This window comes from Geotrypetes seraphini, chromosome 2 (genome assembly GCF_902459505.1).
Source record: "Geotrypetes seraphini chromosome 2, aGeoSer1.1, whole genome shotgun sequence".
NCBI classification, from domain to species: Eukaryota; Metazoa; Chordata; class Amphibia; order Gymnophiona; family Dermophiidae; genus Geotrypetes; species Geotrypetes seraphini.
In genome coordinates, this window is record NC_047085.1 from 146,700,680 (window position 1) to 146,728,173 (window position 27,494).

The following is a 27,494-nucleotide window of genomic DNA, read 5'->3' on the forward strand; positions in this document are numbered from 1 at the left end:
ACCCAAAGACCCACTCAGTATGTGAACCAGTTGAGTGGAGTGGACTAGGGTAACTGGGGGGTGGAAATGGACCCGGAGTTTTCTCAGCAGAATTTCCCAGACCACCTCTTCCTCTCAACACATTGACACGCTAGTGGGTTTATTTTATAGCTTTTTCACTCCCTTCGGTCTGCCTGTCCCCCTTGAAGTCCTGTCCCCCCTTGAAGGTCTGCCTGTCCCCCTTGAAGTCCTGTCCCCCCTTGAAGGTCTGTCCCCCCTTGAAGGTCTGCCTGTCCCCCCTTGAAGGTCTGCCTGTCCCCCTTGAAGGTCTGCCTGTCCCCCTTGAAGGTCTGTCCCCCCTTGAAGGTCTGTCCCCATCCTGAAAGCCTGATGCCCCCCCCCGACGTCCGATACATCCACCCCCCCCTGGCAGGACCACTCGCACCTCCACCCCGAAGGACCGCCGACTCCCCGACAATATCGGGCCAGAAGGGAGCCCAAACCCTCCTGGCCACGGCGACCCCCTAACCCCACCCCGCACTACATTACGGGCAGGAGGGATCCCAGGCCCTCCTGCCCTCGACGCAAACCCCCCTCCCCCCCCAACGACCGCCCCCCCCAAGAACCTCCGACCGCCCCCCCAGCCGACCCGCGACCCCCCTGGCCGACCCCCACGACCCCCCCACCCCCCTGCCCCGTACCTTTGGTAGTTGGCCGGACAGACGGGAGCCAAACCCGCCTGTCCGGCAGGCAGCCAACGAAGGAATGGGGCCAATCCGGCCCACATGGGCCCACATGGTCGGGTTGGGCCCATGTGCCTCAGGCCGCACCCCCAGGTGGGACCTAAGGCTCCAGGGCCTATTCTGATTGGCCCACGCGCCTTAGGCCCCACCAGTAGGCGGAGCTTTAGGACGGATGGGCCAATCCGGCCTCATTCCTTCGTTGGCTGCCTGCCGGACAGGCGGGTTTGGCTCCCGTCTGTCCGGCCAACTACCAAAGGTACGGGGAAGGGGGGTGGGGGGTCGTGGGGGTCGGCCAGGGGGGTCGCGGGTCGGCTGGGGGGGCGGTCGGAGGTTCGTGGGGGGGGCGGTCGTTGGGGGGAGGGGTGTTTGCGTCGAGGGCAGGAGGGCCTGGGATCTCTCCTGCCCGTAATGTAGTGCGGGGTGGGGTTAGGGGGTCGCCGTGGCCAGGAGGGTTTGGGCTCCCTTCTGGCCCGATATTGTCGGGAAGTCGGCGGTCCTTCGGGGTGGGGGTGCGAGTGGTCCTGCCGGGGGGGATGTATCGGACGTCGGGGAGTCGGCCGGGCAAGAGGGCTTGGGCTCCCTCTTGCTCCGATCGTGGATGCGGGTGCGGGTGGGAGCGCGTGCGAGCGGTCGTTCGGGGTGGGGGTGCGAGCGGTCCTGCTGGGGGGGTGAATCGGGCGTCGGGCGGGGTGGGAACTATGTTTAAAAACTTTTGTATACCGCGCTCACGCATATAACGCGCGAGGGGTATGCGCGGTAGGTAAAAACGCGTATAACGCGCGCGTTATATGCGTGAAAATACGGTAACAATAAAAGATGTTTTATTAAAACTTGTTATACCGCTTCTTACGACAGCTCCAAGGAACTCCATATGTAACAGGACAACTCTAAAAAGAGAAAACAACATACACTCCCTCATTCACACCTACAACTTAATACATTTAATTTAAAAGATCCTTGTATCAATTCTGTATCTCAGAGATCTAATTAGAGAAACCAATTTAACTAATATATGTGCACTTTATCTGAATATGTTGACAATTTTCTGAAAGCTTCATGGAAATAAAAGGTTTTCCACTTTGTTTTAAATGCTTTAACATTCACCGCTAGTCTCAATTCTCACGGAAGATGATTCCACAATTGAGGGACCATAAAATAAAAAGCTTTAGTTCTAGTTGATTCCCATCTAGCTCTGTTTGGTAAAGGGAGGACTAATCTATTGTCCTGTATCAATCTCAAAGTTCTTGCAGGCGTATATGGAATTGTCAAATTATGCAAATAATAAGGTTGATGAGAAAAGAAGGCATTGTGTGTAAGAGTCATTAAATAGCTTAGCATCGTAGAAACATGAAGACAGATAAAAGCCAAATGGCCCATCCAGTCTGCCCATCCACAGCATGCATTATCTTCTCTGCCTAAGAGATCTCAACGTGCTTGTCCCACGCGTTCTTGAACTCAGACACAGTCTTAGTCTCTATTACCTCTACCAGGAGACTATTCCACACATCTACCACCCTTTCTGTAAAAAAGTATTTTTTTAGATTACTCCTGAGTCTAACACCTCTTAACTTCATCGTATGCCCTCTCATTCCAGAGCTTCTTTTCAAAGGAAAGATTTGCCTCATGCACCACATAGATATTTAAATGTCTCTATCATATCTCCCCTCTCCCGCCTTTCCTTCAAAGTATATATATTAAGATCTTTAAGACTATCTCCATACATTTTATGATAAAGACCGCTAACCATTTTAGTAGTCTTCCTCTGGACCAACTCCATCCTGTTTATGTCTTTTTGAAGGTGTGATCTCCAGAATTGTACACAATATTCTAAATGAGATCTCACCAGAGTCTTATACAGAGGCATCAATACCTCCTTTTTCCTACTGGCCATACCTCTTCCTGTGTATGCTAGCATCCTTCTAGCTTTTGCTGTTACCTTTTCAACCTGTTTAGTCACCTTTAGATCATCATATACTATCACACACCAAGTCCCTTGGTGCAGTGGTTAGAGCTACAGCCTCGACACCCTGAGGTTGTGGGTTCAAACCCCGCGCTGCTCCTTGTGACCCTGGGAAGGTCACTAAATCCACCACTGCCCTAGGTACATATATTATCTCAGGACAAGCAGGCAGCATATTCTCACATATGGGTGATGTTATCCACGGAGTCCCGGTACAGACAGCTGCTAAAGTGTATGTATACTTTAAGAACTTTAGAAAGTTTGCAACTGACCATACCATGCGTGAGTACCTTCCCACCTGACATAGGCACGCTGCTCCTGAGTTCTTAATTTTCCGTGGAGTCTTGTCTTTTGAACGTTGTTCAATTTTTGCCTTTGCCTTCCAACTCACATGTTTTTTTCTATGCATTTTACTTACATATTCTTTCTGCATATTTGTTCTACGTGTTTTTAAAATAATAAATAACACAGTTGAGAATTTTTTTTTATTCTCGCTGTTTTTCTTACCTCACGGGCTTTGCCCGCTGAGGCCCTTTTCTTTCCTCAGCCATTGAATTCAACTTGGTTGAGGCATTTTTTTTGTCAATGTCCCGCTCATTAACAGGGTTTAAAAAGTGCAGCAGGTGCCAATGCTCAATTTCAATCACCAGTTCTCATAATTAGTGCCTTGGCCCGGAACATTGCATTGAGTCCTGTCCGCGTTGCTGCGCACTTAAGAAACACTCCATTAAAAGCTGCATTCTATAACAGCAAAAGTTGTTCGGTGTCAGCATGGAGGAAGCTGAAGCATCGCATGCATCGACATCCAAGCCTCCGTCATCAAAGACACTGACGTCATCTGATGTACCTGCATTGACTCCAGTGTCACAGACTATTGCACCTTCTGGTATGCCAACTAAAAAGCCACCAGCATCCCGGTCAGGGTCACAGGCCAATAAGGCATTGATTTCAATTATGCTGGCCAAACAATGACCCTTAATGCAACTCGTTTCAAAATCGAGCGGTGCATTGTCATTTGAGTCATCTTCCAGAATGAGTCGCAGCACCTTTGGTACCGGCAACAAAGAAACAGGTACCGGTGCTCACTTTTCAAAAGAAGCTTGATGCTCTCTTGTGTGCGGAGTATGGGGATATGTTTTGCTTTATTACCCCAACACCGACTCCGCCGGTACTGGCCTAGCCTGAGCACACAAGAGATGCCGGTACCACCACTACTTCATTGATGCATCATCATGACTCTCAACACAGGTCATCAGACAGTCATGCTTCCAGGCATCGGGCATCCAGATACTGTTCTACTTCGTCGAAGCATCATTCTTCTTGTCCTCAATATTCTCACACTAGCAAGTGCTCCTGCAAGTCTAAACATCCAGAAACACACAGAAACACTGCATCGTCTTCCCCAGCGGATCAACCCTGTGCAAAGCGGTAACATTGATCACCATCACTAGCTATTGACTCTGATCTTCAAATTGACTCTAATATTGATGCCTCTCCTTCATCAACAGAAGCCTATGACTCTCCTGAGCCACAATCTCTACCCAGGTCTCCTACTAGAAAGTTATCTCCTATGGAGACAATTTCCTTTACTCGCTTCATTAGACAGTTGGGGAAAGATCTCTCCATCAAACTTGAGGCAGATTCCAAGTATAGTGCTGAGTTTGTGGAAACTATGGACTATAAACCTCCACCTAAGGAGTTTATCAAACTTCCTTTGCATGGAATCCTGAAAGACACCCTGCATAAAAACTGGGAATCTCATCTCTCAGTTCCTGTCGCTCCTAGGATGTTGGACTCTCTTTTACAAACCTTAACTGTCTCATCAGTCTTTGGTGGTGGAATCCACATTGAAAAAAATCTGCCCTGTCCAAGGTTTACACCTCAGTCCCGCCAGGTCAATAAGGTCATACTATGGACAAGTTTGGTAACATAAGAACATAAGCAATGCCTCTGCTGGGTCAGACCTGAGGTCCATCATGCCCAGCAGTCCGCTCACGCGGTGGCCCAACAGGTTCAGGACCTGTACAGAAATCCTCTATTTATACCCTTCTATCCTCTTTTCCAGCAGGAAACTGTCCAATCCTTTCTTAAATCCCAGTACCGTACTCTGCCCTATTACATTCTCTGGAAGCGCATTCCAGGTGTCCACCACACGTTGGGTAAAGAAGAACTTCCTAGCATTTGTTTTGAATCTGTCCCCTTTCAACTTTTCCAGATGCCCTCTTGTTCTTTTATTATTTGACAGTTTGAAGAACCTTTCCTTCTCTACTCTCTATGCCCTTCATGATCTTATAAGTCTCTATCATATCCCCTCTAAGTCTCCTCTTCTCCAGGGAAAAGAGACTCAGTTTCTCCAATCTCTCAGCATATGGAAGGTTTTCCATCCCTTTTATCAGACGTGTCGCTCTCCTCTGAACCCTCTCGAGTATCACCATATCCTTCTTAAGGTACGGCGACCAATATTGGACGCAGTATTCCAGATGCGGGCGCACCATCGCCCGATACAACGGCAGGATAACTTCTTTCGTCCTGGTTGTGATACCCTTCTTGATTATATCTAGCATTCTATTTGCTTTCTTAGCGGCCGCTGCGCACTGTGCCGTCGGCTTCATTGTCATGTCCACCATTACCCCTAAGTCCCTTTCCTGGGTACTCTCATTCAATAACATCCCTCCCATCGTATAGTTGTACCTAAGGTTTCTGCTTCCCACATGCAGTACTTTACATTTCTCAACGTTGAACTTCAACTTCCATCTCGTCGCCCATTCCCCCAGTTTGTTCAGGTCCCTTTGCAATTCTTCGCAGTCCTCTTTAGTCCGAGCTCCACTAAATAGTTTGGTGTCGTCTGCAAATTTTATTATCTCACACGTCGTCCCTATTTCTAGATCATTTATGAATATATTAAATAGTAGTGGCCCGAGCACCGAGCCCTGCGGAACACCACTTGTGACCCTCTTCCAGTCCGAGTAGTGGCCCTTCACCCCTACCCTTTGTTTCCTACCCGCCAACCAGTTTCTGATCCATCTATGTACATCTCCGTCCACCCCATGGTTCTTCAGTTTCCGGAGTAGACGCTCGTGAGGCACCTTGTCAAAGGCTTTTTGGAAATCTAGGTATACGATGTCTATGGGGTCTCCTTTGTCCATCCATTTGTTGATTCCTTCGAAGAAGTTAAATAAGTTAGTTAAGCACGATCTCCCCCTGCAGAAACCATGTTGGCTTGGAATCAGAAGTTCGTTTCTTTCTAAATGTTCATCGATGTTTTCTTTTATCAGCGCTTCCGCCATTTTCCCCGGAACCAAGGTCAGACTCACCGGTCTGTAGTTTCCCGGGTCACCTCTTGATCCCTTTTTAAAGATGGGCGTGACGTTGGCTATCTTCCAATCCTCTGGTATCACACTTGTTTTCAGGGATAGGTTGCAAACTTGCTGCAGTAGTTCCGCTATCTCCTCCTTTAATTCTTTCAGAACCCTTGGATGGATTCTGTCCGGATCCGGGGATTTGTCAGTTTTTCTATCTGCCTGCGCACATCTTCAAGGCTCACTTCCATGGATGTTAATTTTTCTGCTTGATTTCCATTGAAGAATTGCTCAGGTTCCGGTATGTTAGTTGTGTCTTCGTTCGTAAATACAGACGAAAAGAACATGTTAAGTCTTTCCGCGACTTCTTTCTCCTCCTTCACTACCCCCTTCCTGTCTCCATCATCCAGCGGTCCCACCTCCTCCCTAGCTGGCTGTTTCCCTTTAACATATCTGAAGAACGGTTTGAAATTTAGTGCCTCCCTGGCTAGCCTCTCTTCATACTCTCTTTTGGCTTTTCGAACCACTCGGTGACATTCTTTTTGATACTTCCTGTGCTCCTTCCAGTTCCCCTCAGTTTTGTCCTTTTTCCATTTCCTGATTGAATTTTTCTTATTGCCTATCGCTTCCTTCACTATTTTAGTCAGCCATACCGGGTCTTTTGTTTGACTCTTTTTGCTCCCCTTTCTGAATCTGGGTATGTACAAATTTTGCGCCTCGCTCACCGTGTCCTTGAAAAAAAGCCAGGCATGTTCTACCGTTTGCCATTTCTTGGAAGTGTTCCTAAGTTTCTTCCTTACCATTTCTCTCATTGCTTCATAGTTTCCTTTCCTGAAGTTGAAAGTTGTTGCTATGGTTCTCTTTCCTTTCGGTATTCCTACTTCAACTTTGAACTTGATCATATTATGATCGCTGTTTCCCAACGGTCCCACTACTTCCACTTCCTTTGCAGGGCCCATTAACCCATTTAGGATTAGATCCAGAGTGGCATTTCCTCTCGTCGGTTCTCTAACAAGCTGCTTCATGAAACAATCTTGTGTAGCCTCCAGAAATTCTGTCTCTCTAGCGCATCTTGAGCTTCCAAGTTTCCAGTCTATCTCAGGGTAGTTGAAGTCTCCCATAATAACTGTGTAACCACTTTTGCATTCTCGCTTCATCTCGGTTTCCATTTCTCTGTCGATATCTCCGGTTTGCCTGGGTGGACGATAGTATAGGCCCATCTTTATTTCATGTCCTTTCCTATCCGGTAATTTAACCCATAGCGATTCCAGCTTGTTGGTCATCTCCACTGTGTCCATTCTTGTCGATTTTATGCTTTCTTTTATGTATAGGGCTATTCCACCTCCTTTCTGTCCTGACCTGTCCTGGCGATAGAGCTTATACCCCGGCAGTGGTAGACGCTTTACCAAAACTCTATGTTGGCAAATCAAGTCATTAATTACAATTTCTATTTCACTTGTTACATGAAGCATCTATTCAAGCAACTACCTGCTTTTCAGAAATATCTTCCATCTCATCGAAAGACTCAATTCCAGCACATAGTTTCCACCCTTACTCAACTGAGACAGCACATGGTTCAGTTTGCTTATGATGCCTTTGAATTGTCTTCCAGAGCTTCTTCTATGTCATTTCCCCTTCTTCTATGTCATTTCCCCCTCAGAATTGCTGACATGGATGTTAACCGCCAGGACAGGCTGGCTAACATTCCATATCTTGGGGGTGAGCTTTTTGGAGATTCAGTTGAGAATGGCACTCAAAAGCTTTCTACCAGTGAGAAGTCTTGGGATTTTTTACTCAAGCCTAAACCTAAGCCATCCATTTCCAGGCCCTATAAGCTTTCTTCCTATCAAAGGCGTTTTTCAGCAAAACAATCTGCTACTCCCAGACCACAACAGAGGAAACAAAAGCAACAGCGCCCTTAGAAAACTCAGGCGTCTGCTTCTTCTAAGTCCACTCAGTCTTTTTGACCAGTTACTTGAGAGCATAGCTTCAATTCCTTTGCATCTGTCTCTTCCTCTACCAATTGGAGGTCGTCTTCAACTTTATCTTCATCATTGGGAATTGATCACCTCTGACCTCTGGGTTCTGAACACCATTCAAGGAGGTTACTCTTCATTTTCTCACCGTCCCTCCGATCATCCCTCGACTACAAGACTTTTAGAAAAGAAATAAAGACCATACTCTTCAAGAAAACTCTGAAAAAAGAAATAATACCGCAAGTCTCAAACTTCACCTCTCACTAAAGCCAACTACCCCAAACAAATAACCTTTACCCATTTCTCACTCTTTTTGAAAATGACCAATTTTTTTTTTTTTTTGTAAGTTCTTGTTGTAATACATCTTGGATAATTCTTTTGTAATCCGCCTTGAACTGCAAGGTAATGGCGGAATAGAAATCCCTAATGTAATGTAATGTAATCATCCTCTAAGAGAGTCTACTTCAAACCCTCTCTAGTCTTCCCTTCTTCAGGAAATCGATTCCCTACTTCTATTCAGTGCCATCAAGGAGGTTCCTCTGGAACAGTAGAACAGGGGGTTTTACTCCTGCTATTTCTTTGTCCCGAAGAAGACGGGAGGTCTTTGACCAATATTGGATCACAGGGCTCTCAACAAATTCCTTGCCAAGGAAAGTTTTGACTGTTATCCCTGGAATCTTTATATCCCCTCCTGGATCACAATGATTGGCTATGCTCTCTGGATCTCAAGGAAGCTTATACTCACATTCCAATTCATCCAGCATTCAGGAAGTCCCTCAGATTTCAAGTGACCCATCACCAGTATCAGTACAAAGTTCTACCTTTCGGCCTGGCATCCTCTCCCAGAGTTTTTGCCAAGTGCCTGGTGATAGTGGCAGTGGCCTTGAGGTCTCAAGGCCTTCAAATCTTTCCCTATCTAGACGACTGGCTCTCAAGGATCCTTCGTCTTAGGGTGTGCTCTTAGCAACACAACAGACTATATTATTCCTTCAGAATTTGGGATTCGAGATCAACTTCCCCAAATATCAATTTCAGCTATCTCAGAAGCTCCAGTTTATCGGAGCCCTATTCAATACCATTGAACTCATGGTGTTTCTTCCTCAACAGCGTCAGGACATTCTAATTCAACACTGCCATCAAGTTGTCCAGTCATTCTCAGCAAGGCTCATGTCGGTTCTTCTAGGACACATGGCTTCCACAGTCTACATGACTCCCTTTGCGAGGCTTCACCTCCGAATCCCTCAATGGTCTCTGGCCTCTTGACCCACTTTCCCAACATATTAGTCACCTCGTCTCTTCGACGATCACTAAAGTGGTGGATACACTCTTCCAATCTTTCCAGAGGATTGCTCTTTCAAACGCCTCCTCATCAGAAAGTCCTGACCACGGATTTGTCAACCTATGCTTGGGGAGTTCACCTGGATGGTCTATGCACTCAAGTTCTCCTTGTCCGTACTGACAATCAGGTGATTATGTACTATATAAACAAGCAAGGAGGAACAGGGTCTCGCCTTCTCTGTCAAGAGGCTCAAAAGATTTGGAAATGGGTGATTCCTCACAGCCACGTCCTCAAAGCTGTATATATTCAAGGGGGACAGAATTCTTTAGCAGACAAGCTCAGCTGCATTGTTCAACCTCACGAATGAACACTGAACTCGGCAGCTCTCCATTCTGTCTTCTCTCAACGGGGGACTCCTCAAATCTTTTTGCATCTCTCCACAATCACAAGCAACCACTCTTTTGCTCCAGGCTGTATTTTCCTCATCACCTAGAAGTGTCCGTTTTTCTCCTGAATTGGACGCACAGGTTTATGCATTTCCACCCATTCTTCTTGTTCTCAAAACACTTGTGAAGCTCAAGCAGGAGTCTGCTACCATGATTCCGATAGCTCCTTGGTGGCCCAGACAACCATGGTTCTCCCTTCTACTTCAACTCAGTATCAAGAAGAATACCTCTGCCAATTTTTCCATTTCTTCTCACACAGAATCAAGGATCTCTTCTGCACCCCAACCCTTCAGTTTTTACACCTGACAGCTTGGAATCTCTCGTGCTGGGTTCAACTAATTTAAAATTCTCTCAGCCTGTCAGAGACATCTTAAATGCTTCCAGAAAACCTGCCACACGACAGTATTATACTTAGAAATGGACCCGTTTTTCTTTTCTTTTTTTTATAAATCTTTATTGATTTTTCAAAACTTAGACAATGCAATACAATTATCTGAACATAAATATTTCATAAAACGCATTATTAAACATACAATTTATACTTATAACAGTCATTTTCTCCCCCTTCCCAGATTTAATACAAGAAGTCAAATTATGTAATTATAATATTATAATCAAGTAATTTTAATAATCAAAATACCTTTCCCACCCCCACCCTCCCCTGGATGTGTAAGGAAATCCACCAACCACAAAAAAATAAATAGATAAATACATTACAATTATTATGATGTCACAAATATAGTCAATGGGCTCCACACTTTATTAAATGTACTGCTAAACCCCAAACACTCTGCATTAATTTTCTCATATTTATACGTGGTACAAACATTTGTCCACCAAAACGTATAATTTAGTCTGTCATACCTTTTCCAATTGTGTGTAATCAGTTGGATAGCTATTCCCCTCATTATCATAAAAAGATGACATTTATATTTATCCAAAGAAGGCTTGACATGTAAAAGCATACCACAAATTAGGCTTCATATGTTAGGGCAGGGGTGCCCACACTTTTTGGGCTTGCGAGCTACTTTTAAAATGACCAAGTCAAAATGATCTACCAACAATAAAATTTTTAAAAAAACACAACGCACACTGTACGCATAGAAAATGTTAATTATCATTCCTATTCCAGGGTTTTTCAAAGAGGTCAAAGCAGATGACTCTATGCACTATCACCTCAGTAACAACCATACAAAAATAGACAAATATACCCCCTCCCTTTTTACTAAACCACGATAGCAGTTTTTAGAGCGCAGGGAGCTGCGCTGAATGCCCAGCGCTGCTCTCGACGCTCATAGGCTCCCTGCGCTAAAAAACTCTATTGCGGTTTAGTAAAAGGGGACCTTAGTGTAAAATATAGACAGCAGATATAAATTCAGACACATTTTGATCACTAAATTTAAAATAAAATCATTTTTCCTACCTTGTCTGGTGATTTCATGAGTCTCCAAGCGTGTTTTTTTTTTGTTTTGTTTTTTAATGTTCAGCAGCGGCGGCAGCAGCAGATGACAGCTGGGCGGACCGCCCAGCTAAAAGGCCCTAGAGAGAACACTGGAGAGGAAGGCTGATCGGCCCGGTAGATCAAGACGGCAACGCGAGTCTATCACGGAGCCCGGGATGGGCTCCGCGATCGACTCGCGTTGCCTTCCTGAGCTACTGGTCGATCGCGATCGACATGTTGGGCACCCCTGTGTTAGGGGAATTACTGAATCAAGAATAAGATTAATTTGTCTCCAAATTGATTTCCAGAAATTAAGTATCAAAGGATAATAATATAACAGATGATCCAAAGTCCCTATATCATTATGACAATGCCAACATCTGTTAGACCTGGAACTATCTAACTTTTGTAAACGAACTGGTGTCCAAAAAATCCTATGCAATAAAAATAACCAAGTTTGTCTCATAGATGCTGACCTAGTACACTTCATCCTCCAAGACCAAATTTGTAGCCAACGAGATACAGAAATATACTATTTTATCTCGATGCTCCAAATGTCTCTGAGACTATTTTTTGGGTTTTTATTCAAAAATTTAGAAACTAATTTATACCACTGGGCAGCCTGATGTCTTACTAAATCTGTCTGGTAGCAAAGGATCTGCAAGCTGTAATAATTTTTAAAATTTTTCCATTCAGGGAACCCATTCTGAATGGCCTGCTTCAAGTGCAACAACCTATATTGTTGAGATCTCAGAATTCCAAATGATTGTTATAGTTGCAAAAAATCCAGCAGTTTTCCATTAGAAATAACATCATCCAATGTCCGAATACCTGCCTGCATCCAATTCTTTCAGGAGATCCCAGCACTGCCCACTTGTATCTTGGAGTTTAATCATAAGGACTGAAAAGTAGAATTTATTATAAGAATATCTGTTAATTTAGCAATAAATTTAATTGTTTTCCATGTGTCCAATATTATGTTGTCCTTAGCATATCTAGGTATTCTGATACTTAATACATGAGATAATCGCATAGGAGACATAATTTTCCATTCTAGATATAGCCAATCTGGATAATGTTCCATGAGCTCGGGGAGGATCCAATACATTCCCTGGTGCATTATATAGGCCTGATGGTACCTATAAAAGTTAGGAAAATTTACCCCTCCCTCCGCAATTGTTTTTTGCAGAGATACTAAAGCAATTCTTGCATTTTTCCCCAGCCAAATAAATTTTACAAGAATACTATTTAGTTTCTTATAGAAGGACCCCTGAAAATAAACTGGTATCCTACCCATTTGATAGCAAACCACAGGCAAAATCATCATTTTTACTGTTTGAACTCTCCCCCACCAAGACAAATGTAATGGGTTCCATTGCTCACACATTTCAGTGACCTTCAGCAATAAGAATTTTTCATTTACTTTTATCGTTTCTTCCAACGTTTTCTGAATCCAAATGCCTAAATATTTTATGCCCTCTTCCTTCCAAAAGAAAGGGAATTTATCAAATAATCCTTCGGAACAGTGAATGTTTAAAGGAAGAACCTTCGATTTACTCTAGTTTATCTTATATCCTGAAAATTTCCCAACTCTATCAATCAGATTAAGTAAATATGGAATGGTTGTTTCAGGATTCCTCAAATGAAGCAAAATATCATCTGCATAAGCAGAGACTTTGTATTCCCGACCTGCATAAGGAATACCCTGTATATCCCCTGCCTGTTGAATAGCTAATAACAAAGGTTCCAGAACAATATCAAATAGTAGAGGAGATAGTGGACATCCCTTTCTAACTCCCCTCTCCAGACGAAAGCGTTCAGAAAAAGTATTATTAATATATAATCTGGCAAAGGGGGAGCTATACAAGGTTTGAATCATATGTATAAATCTAGAACCAATACCAAACCAATCCATAGCTTGATACATAAAGGTCCATTCTACACGATCAAAGGCCTTTTCTGTGTCCAAAGAAACAGAGAAAGCCAGATCATCCATGGCTTTTGTTAAATTCAACATATGAAAAGCCAATCTAGTGTTATTAGAAGAATGTCTTTGAGCAACAAACCCCGTTTGATGCATACCAATAATGTAAAGGAGAGCCTTAGCCAAGCGTAAAGCCAATAACTTAGCCAAAAGTTTTCCATCCACATTTATCAAAGAAATAGGCCTGTAATTTGAAACCAACATAGGATCTTTTATTTGGCTTTGATAAAACAATAGTTAACGATTCTGCCATAGTACCTAATATACAACCTTTAATTAGTTGAGCCTGATATAAATTTAAAAGATAAGGTAATAGGGTAATTTGGAATGACTTGTAAAACTCTACAGTGAAACCATCGCCACCTGCAGCGGATCCAACTCTAAAGCTGTTTGTAATTCTTTTATTGATATAGGTGCCTCAACACTTTCTCTTATATGATCATGAATTTTTGGTCCCTTAATTAAATTCAAAAATTCTAAACCTTCATTTTCCTTATTTGAATAAGACTCAGACGAATACAAAGCTTTATAAAACTCTAAAAATTGTTTTAAAATACTTACAATTTGTGGGTGAGTCTCACATTTTTCATCTTTAATCGCAACAATCTTTACTTTACTTTACTTTTTTTAGCTTTGAGATAATTAACTTAAATTCTTCCCGCCTTATTCGAGTTTCCATAATATAAAGCTTGCTGAGAAAACAATTCTTTTCTAGCCAGTTGATAGGAAATATCGTTTTATTTATATTTAGCTTTTAAAAGAGCCTGTAAAATAGATTGTTCCCATTTTAAAGCCAATTGTGATTCTAATTCTTTAATTTTTTGTTCAAGATCAGAAAAATATTTTATAAGTTGCTTCCTAATATGAACCGAATATGAGATTTTTTTTGTCCCCTCATGGTAGCTTAAAGGCATCCCACAAGGTCTCCAATGAGATTTCTTCTGAGGCATTAATTTGAAAATATTCATTCATTTTTAATTGAAATTCTTCAAGAAATTTTGAGTCCGCAAGCAATGTATTATTAAATCTCCATATAGGTCTATTAGAATCTTTAGCTTCAAATTTAAACTCAATCCAGACACCACCATGATCCGACAAAATAATTGGATCTATGGCGGCCTTTATTACCTGATGTACTAATGTGTCTGATACAAAAACATAATCAATTTGTGAAAAGGATTTATGAACCTGAGGGCAAAAAGAAAATTCCCAATCATTAAAATGAAGAATCCTCCATATGTCCTTGAGTGCACATGATTGTACCATATTATCTAATCCTAATGATTTTATTATTCTACTAGGCTTTATATCCAATGGATCCATCACAGCATTAAAGTCCCCTGTCACAACTATATTAGAAGCAGCCTGTGGTAGTATCAACTGTTGAAGAGTCTTAAAAAATTAATCCTGATGCGAATTAGGGGCGTATACATCAAAAAGGGGCATTTTATTTTTCCCCAAGCTCATGTCTACATGAACCTAGGGGATCTGCAGATTTTAATTTAAATGTTGCTTAACATTTATTACTAACTAAGATTGCCACCCCAGCTTTTTTACCCACAGCAGGGGCAAAGAAACATTCACTAATCCAACCTCCTTTTAGTTTTTTTGATTCAGTGTCATTTAAATTAGTCTCTTGAATGTAGTATATATCAGCATTTTGTTTCTTTAAAAAATTAAGTGTTTTCTTTCTCTTAATCGGATTATTAAGGCCATTGACATTTAATGAGAATATTTTTGAAGACATCTTAGATAAATATACCAAACAATCAAATCAGATTCATTCATTTCCAAGTATCCCAAAAATAAATTTCCATACACATTCAGGTCCCATCCCCATCCCTTGCCCTCCCGAACCCATATTTCTATCCCTCCCCCCTCACAAAGACAATTTGATACAGTTAGTACGAGACAACGGACCCACAACCCATCCCCCCATGCCCTCTATAACCTAATGCATATAAAACATTTTTCCTATCCACTGTGAAATCTATTATTCTAAAATTTATTTCAATTTTTTTTCCCAAAATAGAATCCAAATCCTATCTTAATATTTATAATTAAGAATATTATATATAACAATTTTCCCTACTACTAAAAGATCAGTTTATACTGTTAAGGAAAAATGCCATCAATTCAATAATAAACAATACCTTTAAGCTATAATATTAGTCTTTAATATTTAATATTATTATCAATCCCTATATTAAATAGCCTTAGAGTATTTGTAACCTATGTATTTGTAACCTATGTATATTTAGAGAAAGAAAGAATTAAATATAATGATCATTAATGTTTCAATATCCATTTTACATTCCTGAATAAATTATTAGTAAATATTTCCTCTCAAAAATTTCCCTTTAAGTTAAATATAACTTCTTTTCTAGAAAGAAAAAAAAATTAAATTATTCTAATTTTGAAAATTTTCTCCTTATTACAGCATAGAACTTTATATCTCAATAATTATTAAATATATTATAACCTTCTTATTAAATAGATTAAATTATTTTATACATATAATATATGTATGTTAGAATTCCAAGAAATGGTACGATCAAAAGGAAACCAATTTCTAAATGGCTACAGTATATTGTCAAGGAAACATTCAAATTCCAACTTAGTCAACATATATATTTCCTCCATTTAATCCTTTTCAAACCTTTTTAACAAATATTCTTCTTCCACTAGTTTCATCAGTCTTTACAGTACTTTTAACCATTTCAATTAGTATTTTATCTACTGACCAATTCTAAACTACGTTTTTTACTCCCAATCACTGAATTTGTTTTCACATAAACAAACCCACACTAGCATTTAATATCCATGTCTTGAATTCTCTTCTTGGTTCTGTCCATTCATCACCTCCTAATCTGTCAGTGCTGTCTGTCTATTAATTTAACAGAAATTCAGTTTCCGATACTGCAAACTTTACCAAAAGTCATTTGCTGACTCCAAATGTTGACCAGACTTCATAATACAGTTGACATTTTCCTATAGAGATGATAATTTCCAGCCTCAATATGTTAGATAAGTATTAGAGAACATATATTAATGTTTTCCTCCCATAATCAGCTCTCATTTCCCATTGTCCCATGTTGAAATCTTCCATTTTCTTCTCATAAACAGTCATCTGAATTAGTTATCCTTGTCATATCCAACTGCCCTTCCAGGAAAATTTTTGAAGAATATAACAGTCATCTTAACATAAAAGAACTATAAATCCAATTATCATTGATATTCGAAATTAACTTCTTATTTTCCAAATCATGAATTAAGTCATTTTATTTATTTATTTTTCAATAAATTCCTCCAGTTTAGCAGGATATTGATAATGTTGCGCTTTATTCATATAAGTAATTTTCATTACAGCTGGGTATATTAAACTGTATCTTACTCCTAATTCCCTTAGCTTCGGCCTCAATTGTAAAAACTGCTTTCTCACCATGGCAGTGTGTTTAGCAAAGTCAGGAAGAAATGTCAGATTAGAGTTTTTCCATTGTATCCTCTTCTGTTGTTTTGCTATAGATAAAATTTCTATTACCTGTTGAAACCGTAGCACTTTTATAATTATTGGCCTTGGGCTTGATTGGGAAGCCTAGAAAGGAAGGCGGTGAGCCCTTTCAATTTCAAAAGGGTGCTTAAAATTTAGTGTAAGCACCTCCGGGATTAGCTTAGTTAAAAATTAAATCATATTTCCTCCTTCCAATCTCTCCGATAAACCAAGAATTCTAATATTATTTCTACGGTTCCTATTTTCTTGATCCTCAATTGTTTGCATTAGCCGGTTTATTTTGCTTTGATCCATTTTACATTGTAGTATGGTATTTTCAGCTCCTGATAAACGGTTTTCCTTTTTGATCCATTCGTGCATTGCAGCCAACCGTTTGTTGTTTTAATTCTGCCAGTCCCCTTTTACTCCACTAATCTGATCTGTTACTCCTTTTATTAGCTCTTTAATTGTATTCAAATCTTCACACACTTGTTCAATCAGTTCATTCGGATCTCTAGGCAGTGGAGTTTTAGAAGGCGGAGTAATATCCTGTTTCACTCTTTTTGCTGAACTTGAGGTTTCTGAACGATTTTGCTTCCCTGAAGACATTCTTATCAGATAGAAGCAGTATTCCACAAGTTTTCCAAATAAAAACTTACAGTATATTAATTTTTATTCAAATAATGAAGAAAACAAGCATAGATGGGGAAAGCAGTTTTATTATTATCACTTCTTCATCAAGTCAATCTCTGCCCACACAGGAGCTATGTTGCTCTGATTTAGCCTTCAATTATTTCACTCCTCTGTTTTTTGTTGGTTTTTTTTTCCTTTATCCACTCATTAGGCAGGCTAGATCATATATTTAATTCCTCACATTCTCTTATTGTTAAGTTTTCTACGATTATCACTACTTGCTACTTAACTTTTTTCCACTTCAATATCTTTTAGGAGGAATGTCAAGCCTTCCAACCGTTTTTGTAATTACTTCACAATATAGAAACAGTTGAGATTTTTCTGTCTGTCTGATTTTTATCACTGTCACTGCTATATGCTTCCCAGTATATAGCAGACAAAACTTTCTCTTTGCTTTCCGCTGTTATGTAAGACTGGCAACTTATTCTGACTTCTGCCCAATTCTTTACCAATTGTCAGAATAATTAAGGCAGCTGAAAACATAGATTCTTAGCAATAAGCACTTTATTACTTAAAACTCCCCAAAAGCTGACTGCTATCCTTCACCTAAACTACCAGCATATATTGGGGGTTTTTTCCCTTTCCTTATAATACTTTCAAAAGAGTTACTGATTTAATCACTCCATTATTTATTCCTCTTCACTTTTGTACTCACAATGGCTCACTGCAGCAAATGCCTCAGGGAATGTCAGCGATCCTTCTTCTGTTATTTTTAAATTACCTTGTCTAAATAGTTCTCTTCAACAATCGATCTGCCATTTAGTAGTACCATATGTTTTAACTCCAACAGGATCTAACACTTCCTTAACTTAGAATTGCAGCACTATTTCACACTGACAAACCTCTGCTTTCTCTCCTCCTTCAAACTGTCAGAACATTGATTTCAAACTGTCAACAAGCTTGAAGAGTGGAAATTTTTTTTCCTTTCTTTTTCTTTTCCTTTAAGACAATTTAGATCTTCAAATCATTCGAAGTCAGCACAGAACACCTGGAAACTTATTATCCTTATTATTAGAAAAAGTTTAGTTTCCCCTGTAACACAAATCAGAGAGAGGTAATCTGATCTCTCTGTTCAGCCCTGCTCTCCGCACTGAATTTACTAGGTAAATGCAAGCAGATTGTTTTTGCCAGGCTATCGCATAGTATTTAAGCTAAATATTTCTGCGGGTATAATACTTTGAATAAGAAAAACCTTTGTTTAAAGCAAAATATAGGCATCTGGGAGAGGAGCTCAGCGATTATGCTTCCATCTTGTCTCGCAGCTAAGCCATGCCCCTCTGGACCCGTTTTTCTGCTTCGGTGCTTACTTTATCACCAGGATCTGAAATCAACATCTTTTTCCTCATTTTTGGATTATCTCCTTCATTTGTCTGACTTTGGCCTCAAATCCACTTCCATTAGAGTCCATCTCGGTGCAATTACTGCTTTTCATCAACCAGTGGATGGAAATTCTTTCTCTGTGCATCCTTAATAGTGCATCGATTGCTGTTGGAGAATCGGCCAACAGTGATAGAGTTGCTATTTTTATTGCATTTAGCCCTAGGTTCTTACCTTGCTAATATCTTTTCTAATAGATAGGTGTGTCATTCTGGAACCCTGCCCTTTCATTTATTTCCTGCGCCTGTCTGCTGTCTCACTTAGAATGTTCTTCTCCAAGCTTGTAATTACTAGTGTAATTTGTGGTACTAATTGAGCTCCTTTAATGCTTCTGTTACATGTTTGTTTCTCTGCTTGATTGTTGATAGTTCATATGTTTCTTTTATTTAGAGCAGAGCAGATTTGTTAGTTGGAGAAGTTTCCCCTTATCTCTTCTTCACCTAGGTTTCGGAAGGGCTTTTGTCTAATTGGAGACTTAGGGGTTCATAATTTAAAAAAAAAAAAAGGCCAAAAGACGGCCTAGGTCGGTACTTGAATGATCAAAAAGACAGGTCATCCAAGTACTGATAATCAAAATTGGTTTTAGACGTATAAGAACATAAGAATTGCTGCTTCTGGGTCAGACCAGTGGTCCATCGTGCCCAGCAGTCCGCTTACACAGCGGCCCTTAGGTCAAAGACCAGCGCCCTAAATGAAACTAGCACTACCTGCATACGTTCTGGTTCAGCAGGAACTTGTCTAACTTTGTATTGAATCCCTGGAGGGTGTTTACCCCTATAACAGCCTCCGGAAGAGCATTCTAGTTTTCTACCACTCTCTGGGTGAAGAAGAACTTCCTTACGTTTGTATGGAATCTATCCCCTTTTAACTTTAGAGAGTGCACTCTCATACTCTTTACCTTGGAGAGGGTGAACAACCTGTCTTTATCTACTAAGTCTATTCCCTTTTCACTGCCTCTGTGCGCCCAGAGCGAAAAGGGGTGTTTTTGGAGGTGGATAGGGCGGGAGGTGGGTCGACCTAGACTTAGTTGTCTAGCAGCCATAATCAAAAAGTTTGACAGATTGCCAGATGGAACTTATATGTTTTGACTTAGAAGAAATCAAAACAGGTATAAGTTCTGGATTGGTCCGCTGAGTTGATCGCAGTTGCTGCAATAGCTCAGCAGCCCAGGCAACCCATCCCCCCACACTCATAACAATCATGGCAGGAGAGATGCCCAATCTCTCCTTCCGCCACAGGCTGCAACACCCCGACACATCGTAGCAGGAGGGATGCCCAGTCCCTCCCTGCCAGTCCGCCCAGCCCGCCCCCAGGACCCCCCCAATCACACACTCCGACCCCCCTCTAACCTTTTTTTTGATGGCTGGATGGATGGGTCCTCCCTCTGTCTGTCTGTCCGGCCGGCCGGCACGCCTTCGTCTAAATGGCGGGCCTGCCCTTTACCGGTGCATTGTGGAATGCACCGTGGAGGGGCTTAGGGCCTGATTGGCTCAGGCGTAGGTTGGCCCAGGTGCCAAAGTCCCCTCCTATGGGTGGGGCCTTAGGCGCCTGGGCCAATCAGGCCCTATGCCCCTCCCTGGTGCATCCCACAATGGCAGTCCCACCATTCAGACGAAGGCGGGCCAGATGGACCCATCTGGCCAGCCATCAAAAAAAGAAAGTTACGGGGGATGGGGGGTTTGGGGTGGGGTCCAGGGGGTGGGCTGGATGCTCCAGCAGGGGGGGTTGGGTGAATGTCCAGCAGGAGGGACTGGGCATCTCTCCTGCCGGTGAAGATCTACCAGTTCCAGCAGGAGAGATTGGGGTGGGGGAAAGGTTCCACGATTCTCTAACCAGTGTTATTTGAGATTAGAGAATCGTGCTTTTAGGCGAAGAACTGGCCCCTCCTTCGCCTGAAATGTCTTGTTTGGGATGGGCGATTTTTTGATCGGGAATGTGTTCTAAACATACACGTAGTGTCGGTCTGGGTTATTAAACTGCTGAACATACAGGTAGACCATTCTTGAAAAAAAACCCCACATTTTGGACTTTTTTTCGAGAATGGACATTTCCCTGCTGCCTACTAGAAAAGATATTAGCAAGGTAAGAACCTAATCTCTTTATGTAATTGGATGCTGTAAAATAGGAACAAGAGGGGCAGGCTATGGATGGAATAAAACAATGTGATAGAGAATCTAATTATAAATGAAGAGGCCTGTGCAGTATAATGGAAGTCCCAATTCTGTAAATAGTATTTATACATTTGTATTCTAATCACATTTGTTTATAGAATAAATTCATGCATGTTTTTGGTTCACAAAATTTACAGATTATCCAACAACATGATATAATTTTTCTTTTAATTTAAGGACAAATACCTCAATGATACTGGAACAGATTTGAATGGCAAGCTAATAGCAAGAATTAAAAGCTGCATTGAAGAAAATATAGAAATACCTTTATTTCAGGGAAATGTTACTACAATAGAGTTTCCTGTCAACCAGGGATCTGCTGAAATTTCGGTAAGTCTTTATATAAAGCTCATTCTATTTTCAATTATATAGTTTGTTTACTTTGTTAAACTTATAACCACATACTAAGAAATTATGGTTTTGCTCGTATAATAGCTGTCCTTCATGGACAAGTAAGATAAGTTGTCCTGTCATGTGACTAACATAGTTGTATGACACCATATACATAATTAAAACAGAAATGTCGGGCCATGGAACGAAAATGGAAAAAATCGAAATCCCCTTCAGATGACAATCCTGGAGAGAAAACATCAAATTCTACAACTCCATACTAAAAAAAGCTAGGAAGAATTTCTATGGAGATAAAATCTCCAGGTCAAAAAACCAAAACAGTACACTGTTCCACATCTGGCGAAACCTAACTTCTAAAAACGACTCCTCCCATCTCCAAATGACCTAGCCAAATTCTTCAACGAGAAGATCTCTACCATAAAGAATTTGTTCCCCCCAGCTATCTCGTACAACTCTCTTCCTCCAAATGACTCCGACCCTATCCCCACTGACAGATCATGGACTACTTTCGAACCCGTATCCATAACCCAGATCTCTAAACTCTGCCTCAAACTTAAATCCTGCAAGTGCATCTTAGACCCTTTCCCATCCTACCTTTACGAAAACATCCCTGTGCAGGCCATCTCTTCCCTTACCAACCTTATAAATAAAGTTTTACTATCGGGCCTGTTCTCCACAGAAATGGGACACATTGCCTTATCCCCTCTTCTGAAGAAAGCCGATCTTGACCCTTCCCTACCATCGAACTACCGCCCCATAGCAAACATCCCTCTTTTAACAAAACTTCTAGAGACCATAGTCGCTACTCAGCTTTCCTCTTACCTAGAAAGATTCTCCATTCTCCAACACTACCAATACGGTTTTAGACCCAATTTCAGCACCGAGTCCCTCCTAGTCTCCTTAATTTCAAAGGTGCAACAATTACACGCTCAAAACAAATTTGCTGTTCTTCTATAGTTCGATCTCTCCGCAGCTTTCGACGTCGTGTACCATGACATATTAATCTACCAACTTTCTGAGATAGGAATAGAGTCCTTTGTCCTAAAGTGGTTCTCAAACTTCCTTCGCGCACGTTCCTACATTGTCAACACAAACAGCTCCAATTCCGCTCCGTGGTCACCATCCTGTGGTGTCCCACAGGGCTCCCCCCTATCCCCTATTCTCTTCAACATGTACATGACCTGCCTGAAGCTCCTCAAATTAACCCCCCTTGAAACAATATACACATACGCAGACGACATACTTATCCTCCTCGAAACAGATCAGAACCTCACAAACCTCCAAGAGAATATCACTTCATGCATAATGAGACTTCACGCCTGGTCCCTCTCTGTACAGATGAAATTAAATGAATCAAAAACAAAATTACTCTGGCTCGGCTCAAAATTATTACACCTGCCCACCCTCTTCACACTGCCCACAGGCCCTGCTCTGCACCTTGAATTCTCAAGCAAGGTCCTTGGCATCACTATCGATTCCTCCCTCTCCCTCAACGATCACCTGAATTCCCTGGCAAAATCATGCTTTTTCAGCCTCCACATGCTGAGGAAAGTAAGATCCTACTTTCACCAACAACATTTCACTGTCCTTGTACAATCCATCATCCTATCCAAACTCGATTACGGTAACGCCATTTATTTATGCCTAACAAAAAAAAGTCTTCGCAGACTCCAACTTATCCAGAATACTGCAGCCAAGCTGATTTTTGCTAAACGCAAATTTGATCACGTCTCCCCTCTACTTACCAAACTCCACTGGCTCCCAGTACTTTCCAGAATTCATTTCAAATGCTCCTGCCTGGCCTTCAAGATCATTCACGGCATCCTTCCGCCCCTAATCCCTCTATCCTTCCTCGTCCGGACCCCTGCTACCACCAGATCCGCTCACAGATATAAACTATCCTTCCCCTCTCTACACAGCATCCTCCACGCTGGCAAACTGGGAAAATCCCTTCTCTCCAAAATCACAGGCCTTTAGAATGATCTCACGATCCCGCTGCGGAACCTGGGCTCCCTCCAACTATTCCAAAAACAACTGAAAACCTGGCTTTTCTCTAACATCTAACATCTCTTCCCCTGTCCACATCCTCCTCTATTCACATGGTCTTGTAAATCTTTCTCCTTTCTCTTCCTATATTTTTAAACATTGTAAACCGTGTCGAGCTCCACTTCCGTGGAGATGATGCGGTATATAAACTTAAGGCTTATTTTAGTTAAGTTTAGTTTAGTTTAGATGCGTAGAACAGTCTCCCGGAAGAAGTTTTAGAGACAGAGACTGTGTCTGAATTCAAGAAGGCATGGTATAGCCATGTGGGATCTCTTTGAGAGAAAAAGAGATAATTACCGTGGAAGGACAGACTACTGCCCTTCCACAGGTTACTGTCCTAACAGGACTAGATGGGCCATTTGGCATTTATTTGCCATCATGTTTCTATGTTTCCTCCTCCTAGAAGATCTCTTGAAGGACTTTCATTTACTAAGTACCATGTTTCCCTGAAAATAAGACCTACCCCAAAAATAAGCCCTAGCATGATTTTCGGGTTAGGTCTTAATATAAGCCCCAACCCAAAAATAAGCCCTAGTTAGATCGCCCCCGAAGCCCCTCTCGAATGTTCCCACGCTCCTCCCCCTCCTCCTGCCCCTGCGCAGCATTTTTTCATCTTTCCTTCCTATCTGAACCCCGCCAACCCTCCCACCGCGAGATCGATATACTTCCTTCCAAACAGCAGCATCAGCAGCACTGTAAACAGGCTGTTCATGGCCTTCTCCCGCCGGGGCCTTCCCTGTGCCGCATCGCTGATGACGACATCAGTGATGTGGCAGAGGATAGGATAGTGCTACTGACACTGCCTTTTGGAAGGAGGTATGTCGGTCTCGCAGCGATGCAGCAGAGGGTAGGACTTGACAGGAGAAGACTGCAAAGCAGCCTGTTTAAAGTGCTTCCGACACTGCTGTTTGTTAGTCTTGTTGTGGGAGGGTCAACATGGTTCTGCTGTGTGGGGGATGGGAGGGAGGGGATGATAGAAAGATGCTGTGCAAGGGTTCTGCTGAAGAATGGGATGGAAGAAGGGATAGAAAGATGCTCAAGGGTTCTGCTGTAATCTAAACCCTTGTCCATGCTGTAAATGCTGTAAAGTCTATGTCTCACTAAAAATTTGTCCTATCCATAATATGAATGTACTCCTGTAACCCGTTCTATTGTGTGTATATGAAAAATGGATGGAAGAAATTGTGTTACAATTAGTACTGTTATTATAGGGGGAGTCAGGGGCGGAGCTTGGACGGGGATACTTGGTTGGTATTTGTTAGGCTTAGACTAGGGTTCTTGGCTTGAAGAAGTTGGGAAACACTGCCTTAAATTACAATGAGCCTCCTAAAGAGCTTCTTAAGTTGCCTTTATACAGTCTCCTCAAAGAGACACTCTTTAAAAACTCCTCTGTCACTATAGCTGCAAGAAAGATTGACTCACTCTACAGAATAATATCTTAGAAACAGAGAAACATCTGGCTTTGACAAACCACAACTACCATATCAATTATTGCTTGTGAAATCGACCCTTAAAAAGACCCCCAGCTCCAGAGGTCTTTACCAAAAACCTATGTTACCCCTCTGTGTCCATATACAACCCCCATGGAACGTTCCCCTTTTTGTCCCTCTTCCTATGTATCCCTCTGTGTCCATGTAGCATTCCCCATTTTGTCCCTGTTCTATGCTCCCATCCATGCCCACCATCTCCCCTCTTTTTGTATATCTCCCTGTTCCAGCTTCTCCCCTCTCTTACTCCCATACACCAATGTGTCTCTCACCCTCTCTCTTTTCTCCCTCCCTCTGCTAAGTCCACTCAATCTTTCTTCATCCCATTGGCTCAGCTTTTTTCTTTTCCTTCCTTTCTCCTCCTCCCTGCAGGTCCTACACATCTCTCCCTTCCCTCTAGCCCCCTTCAAATGGGTCCAACACCTCTATCCCCTATCTTCTGTGCCTGGATGTGGGTCTGGCACCTCCAGCAAACAGTCCCCCCTACCACATGGGCCCAGCATCTCTTTCCCCCCAAAAAAAAAAAATTTTCCAAACCAGATCTAGCACCTGTCTCCCTTCCATTCAGCTCCAGCTCTGGAGCCAGCAAGTCAGCTCCTCCCCCAAGCAAGCCCATCCTCCTTCATGGGTGCAGCAACCCTCCTCTCAATCGTGGATCCAGCAGCCCCCTTCCCTTCAGTTTGCAGGTCCTACAACCCCAGCAAATCCTGCCCCATGGTTTAAAAATGACACCCCCCCCAAAAAAAAAAAAATAAACCCTGCAACTCCTTTGCACCTCTCGCCCCAGGCCTACCAGCATATTATAAGCTTCATGGACCGAAGATGCAGTGTTGCAGGCCTGCTCAGTGACCAACCTCCAGATGAGTTCCTCCTTCCAATGTAGATATTGCAAGCATCAAATCTGTCCTCTCTCTCTCTGATAAAATCACCAGTCTTATCTACAATAGCCTGTTATCACTGGAATCTGCCCAGAAGATGCTATATAATGAATCAAAAAAGGCCTTTCTGATAATGTTGTCCAATAAGTCATATACCCTTCCCATCCTCCCAGACCACTGGAATAGAATATACTCTAACCCTGTCTACCTGTAAATACTACGTACCCCCAATGTACCTAAATTTTTTTTTAAACCCACAACATAAAAATATGAGCCATTATAAAAACCTCTTAAAATCAAAAATTAAAACATAAACCATATCACATGTTAGATTATTCCCACCTCCATCTCATAATGTACAAAATTTGAAAGGCTGGTTACCATCATAAACAGTTCCATTTATTTTGTTTAAGGTAGCCTGTAGTTAGGGAGTCCCACTTATGATGACTTGTGTACTGCTTGTAACAACCATGTTACTTACCTCTAGCAGGTGTTTTTTGTGGACAGCAGGATTCAGTTCCCGACATACACTCCCACCTTTGAAACCCTGCATGATAGTACAGCAGTGGAAGTATACCACATAAAGAGTTAAGGCATTGAAAGCTCCTTGAAGTTGGCTGAACCTAAAGAAACTTTTCCTGTGCCAGGCGCCATTAGGTAACATCATCTACTTATAAGACCTGAATCCTGCTACTCCAAGAAAATACCTTCAATGAAAACAAACATTGTTTTGTTTAGTGATTTATCCACACACCAGGATTTCAAGACATGGTGGGGTAGAGAGATAAGGCCGATATAGATTTTTGAGGGGGGGTTTCTATTTCCACACACACTTGCTACTACAGGTGTATTCCTGTATGCATCTCTGTAAAGTTGTCTCTGTTAGCTCTTAGTAGAATGTCCAAGCAAGATTTCTACAATTTGGATTGCTTACAGCCTACTAAAATTCTAAATGTTCACTGTTGAAATTTTAAGTTGTTTGTGGTCTTGTAGAAACATGCATTCTTTGCTTTATAGATAACAATTGAAAGCATTGTACATGTTCTAATTCCCCACAGAGCTTAGTGCTGGCAGAAAACAGCCCAGGAAAGGATAGCACAGAGTATGTGATTGAATTTGATCCAGTTCTATTACCTGTCCCTAGAGGACCTTTGGAATCATATAGTCTGCCCTTCATGTTTTACAATGGTGAGTAACATTAGAAATTAAATGCCTTAGGGTTATAGATTTTCCAAAAGTAGTGTCGATTACTGCATTGGATATGTTTAAAAAGTACCTGACTTTACATGTCATGGTTTGAGGAATCATTTATCTACACACTATCTGAGTTTCAATACATAATTAAATGGTGGCGTTTTATTGACGATATTTTTGTGATATGGTTGGGTACCTTGCAACAACTCCTGGAATTTGAGACACTAATAAATCAATGTCACCGATCTATTAAATTTACAATGTCATATAACATAGATGAGATCAATTTTCTTGATGTTTTAGTTCAGAAGAAAGATTACGGCTTTGAAACTTCTGTCTATCGTAAAGATACTGATAGAAATACCCTGTTGAAATTTGATAGTATGCATCCTGTTCATTTAAAAACGAGTAGTATTCCTTTTGCTCAGTTTCTAAGATACCGACGAATATGTAATACTAAAGATAATTTTATTCAAGAATCTAAAATTCTAGAACAAAGGTTATTATCTAGGAATTACCCATATGCAGTGGTTAAAAAAGCAAAAAAACGAGCTTTACACAATCCGAGAGAAACTCTATTGGAATATAAAAGACCTCAAGTAGAAGAAGAGTTGATTCCATGTGTGATAAAACAAACTAGAATGTCTCAGCAAATTATTAAAAGATATAAAAGACATCTCCCATTACTCAAGATGCTTCC

At 41.5% G+C, this 27,494-nt stretch overlaps 1 protein-coding gene across 2 annotated transcripts in view; it reads left to right on the forward strand.

Moving 5' to 3' along the window:
- Positions 1 to 27,494, forward strand: part of SMCHD1 (structural maintenance of chromosomes flexible hinge domain containing 1) — a 719,028-nt gene that overhangs the window by 547,038 nt on the left and 144,496 nt on the right. For both annotated transcript variants that reach the window (XM_033933958.1, XM_033933959.1), the window contains 2 exons: positions 21,016 to 21,168; positions 26,659 to 26,788. In XM_033933958.1, the coding sequence (XP_033789849.1) occupies positions 21,016 to 21,168; positions 26,659 to 26,788 (283 nt within the window). The remainder of the gene's footprint in view (positions 1 to 21,015; positions 21,169 to 26,658; positions 26,789 to 27,494) is intronic.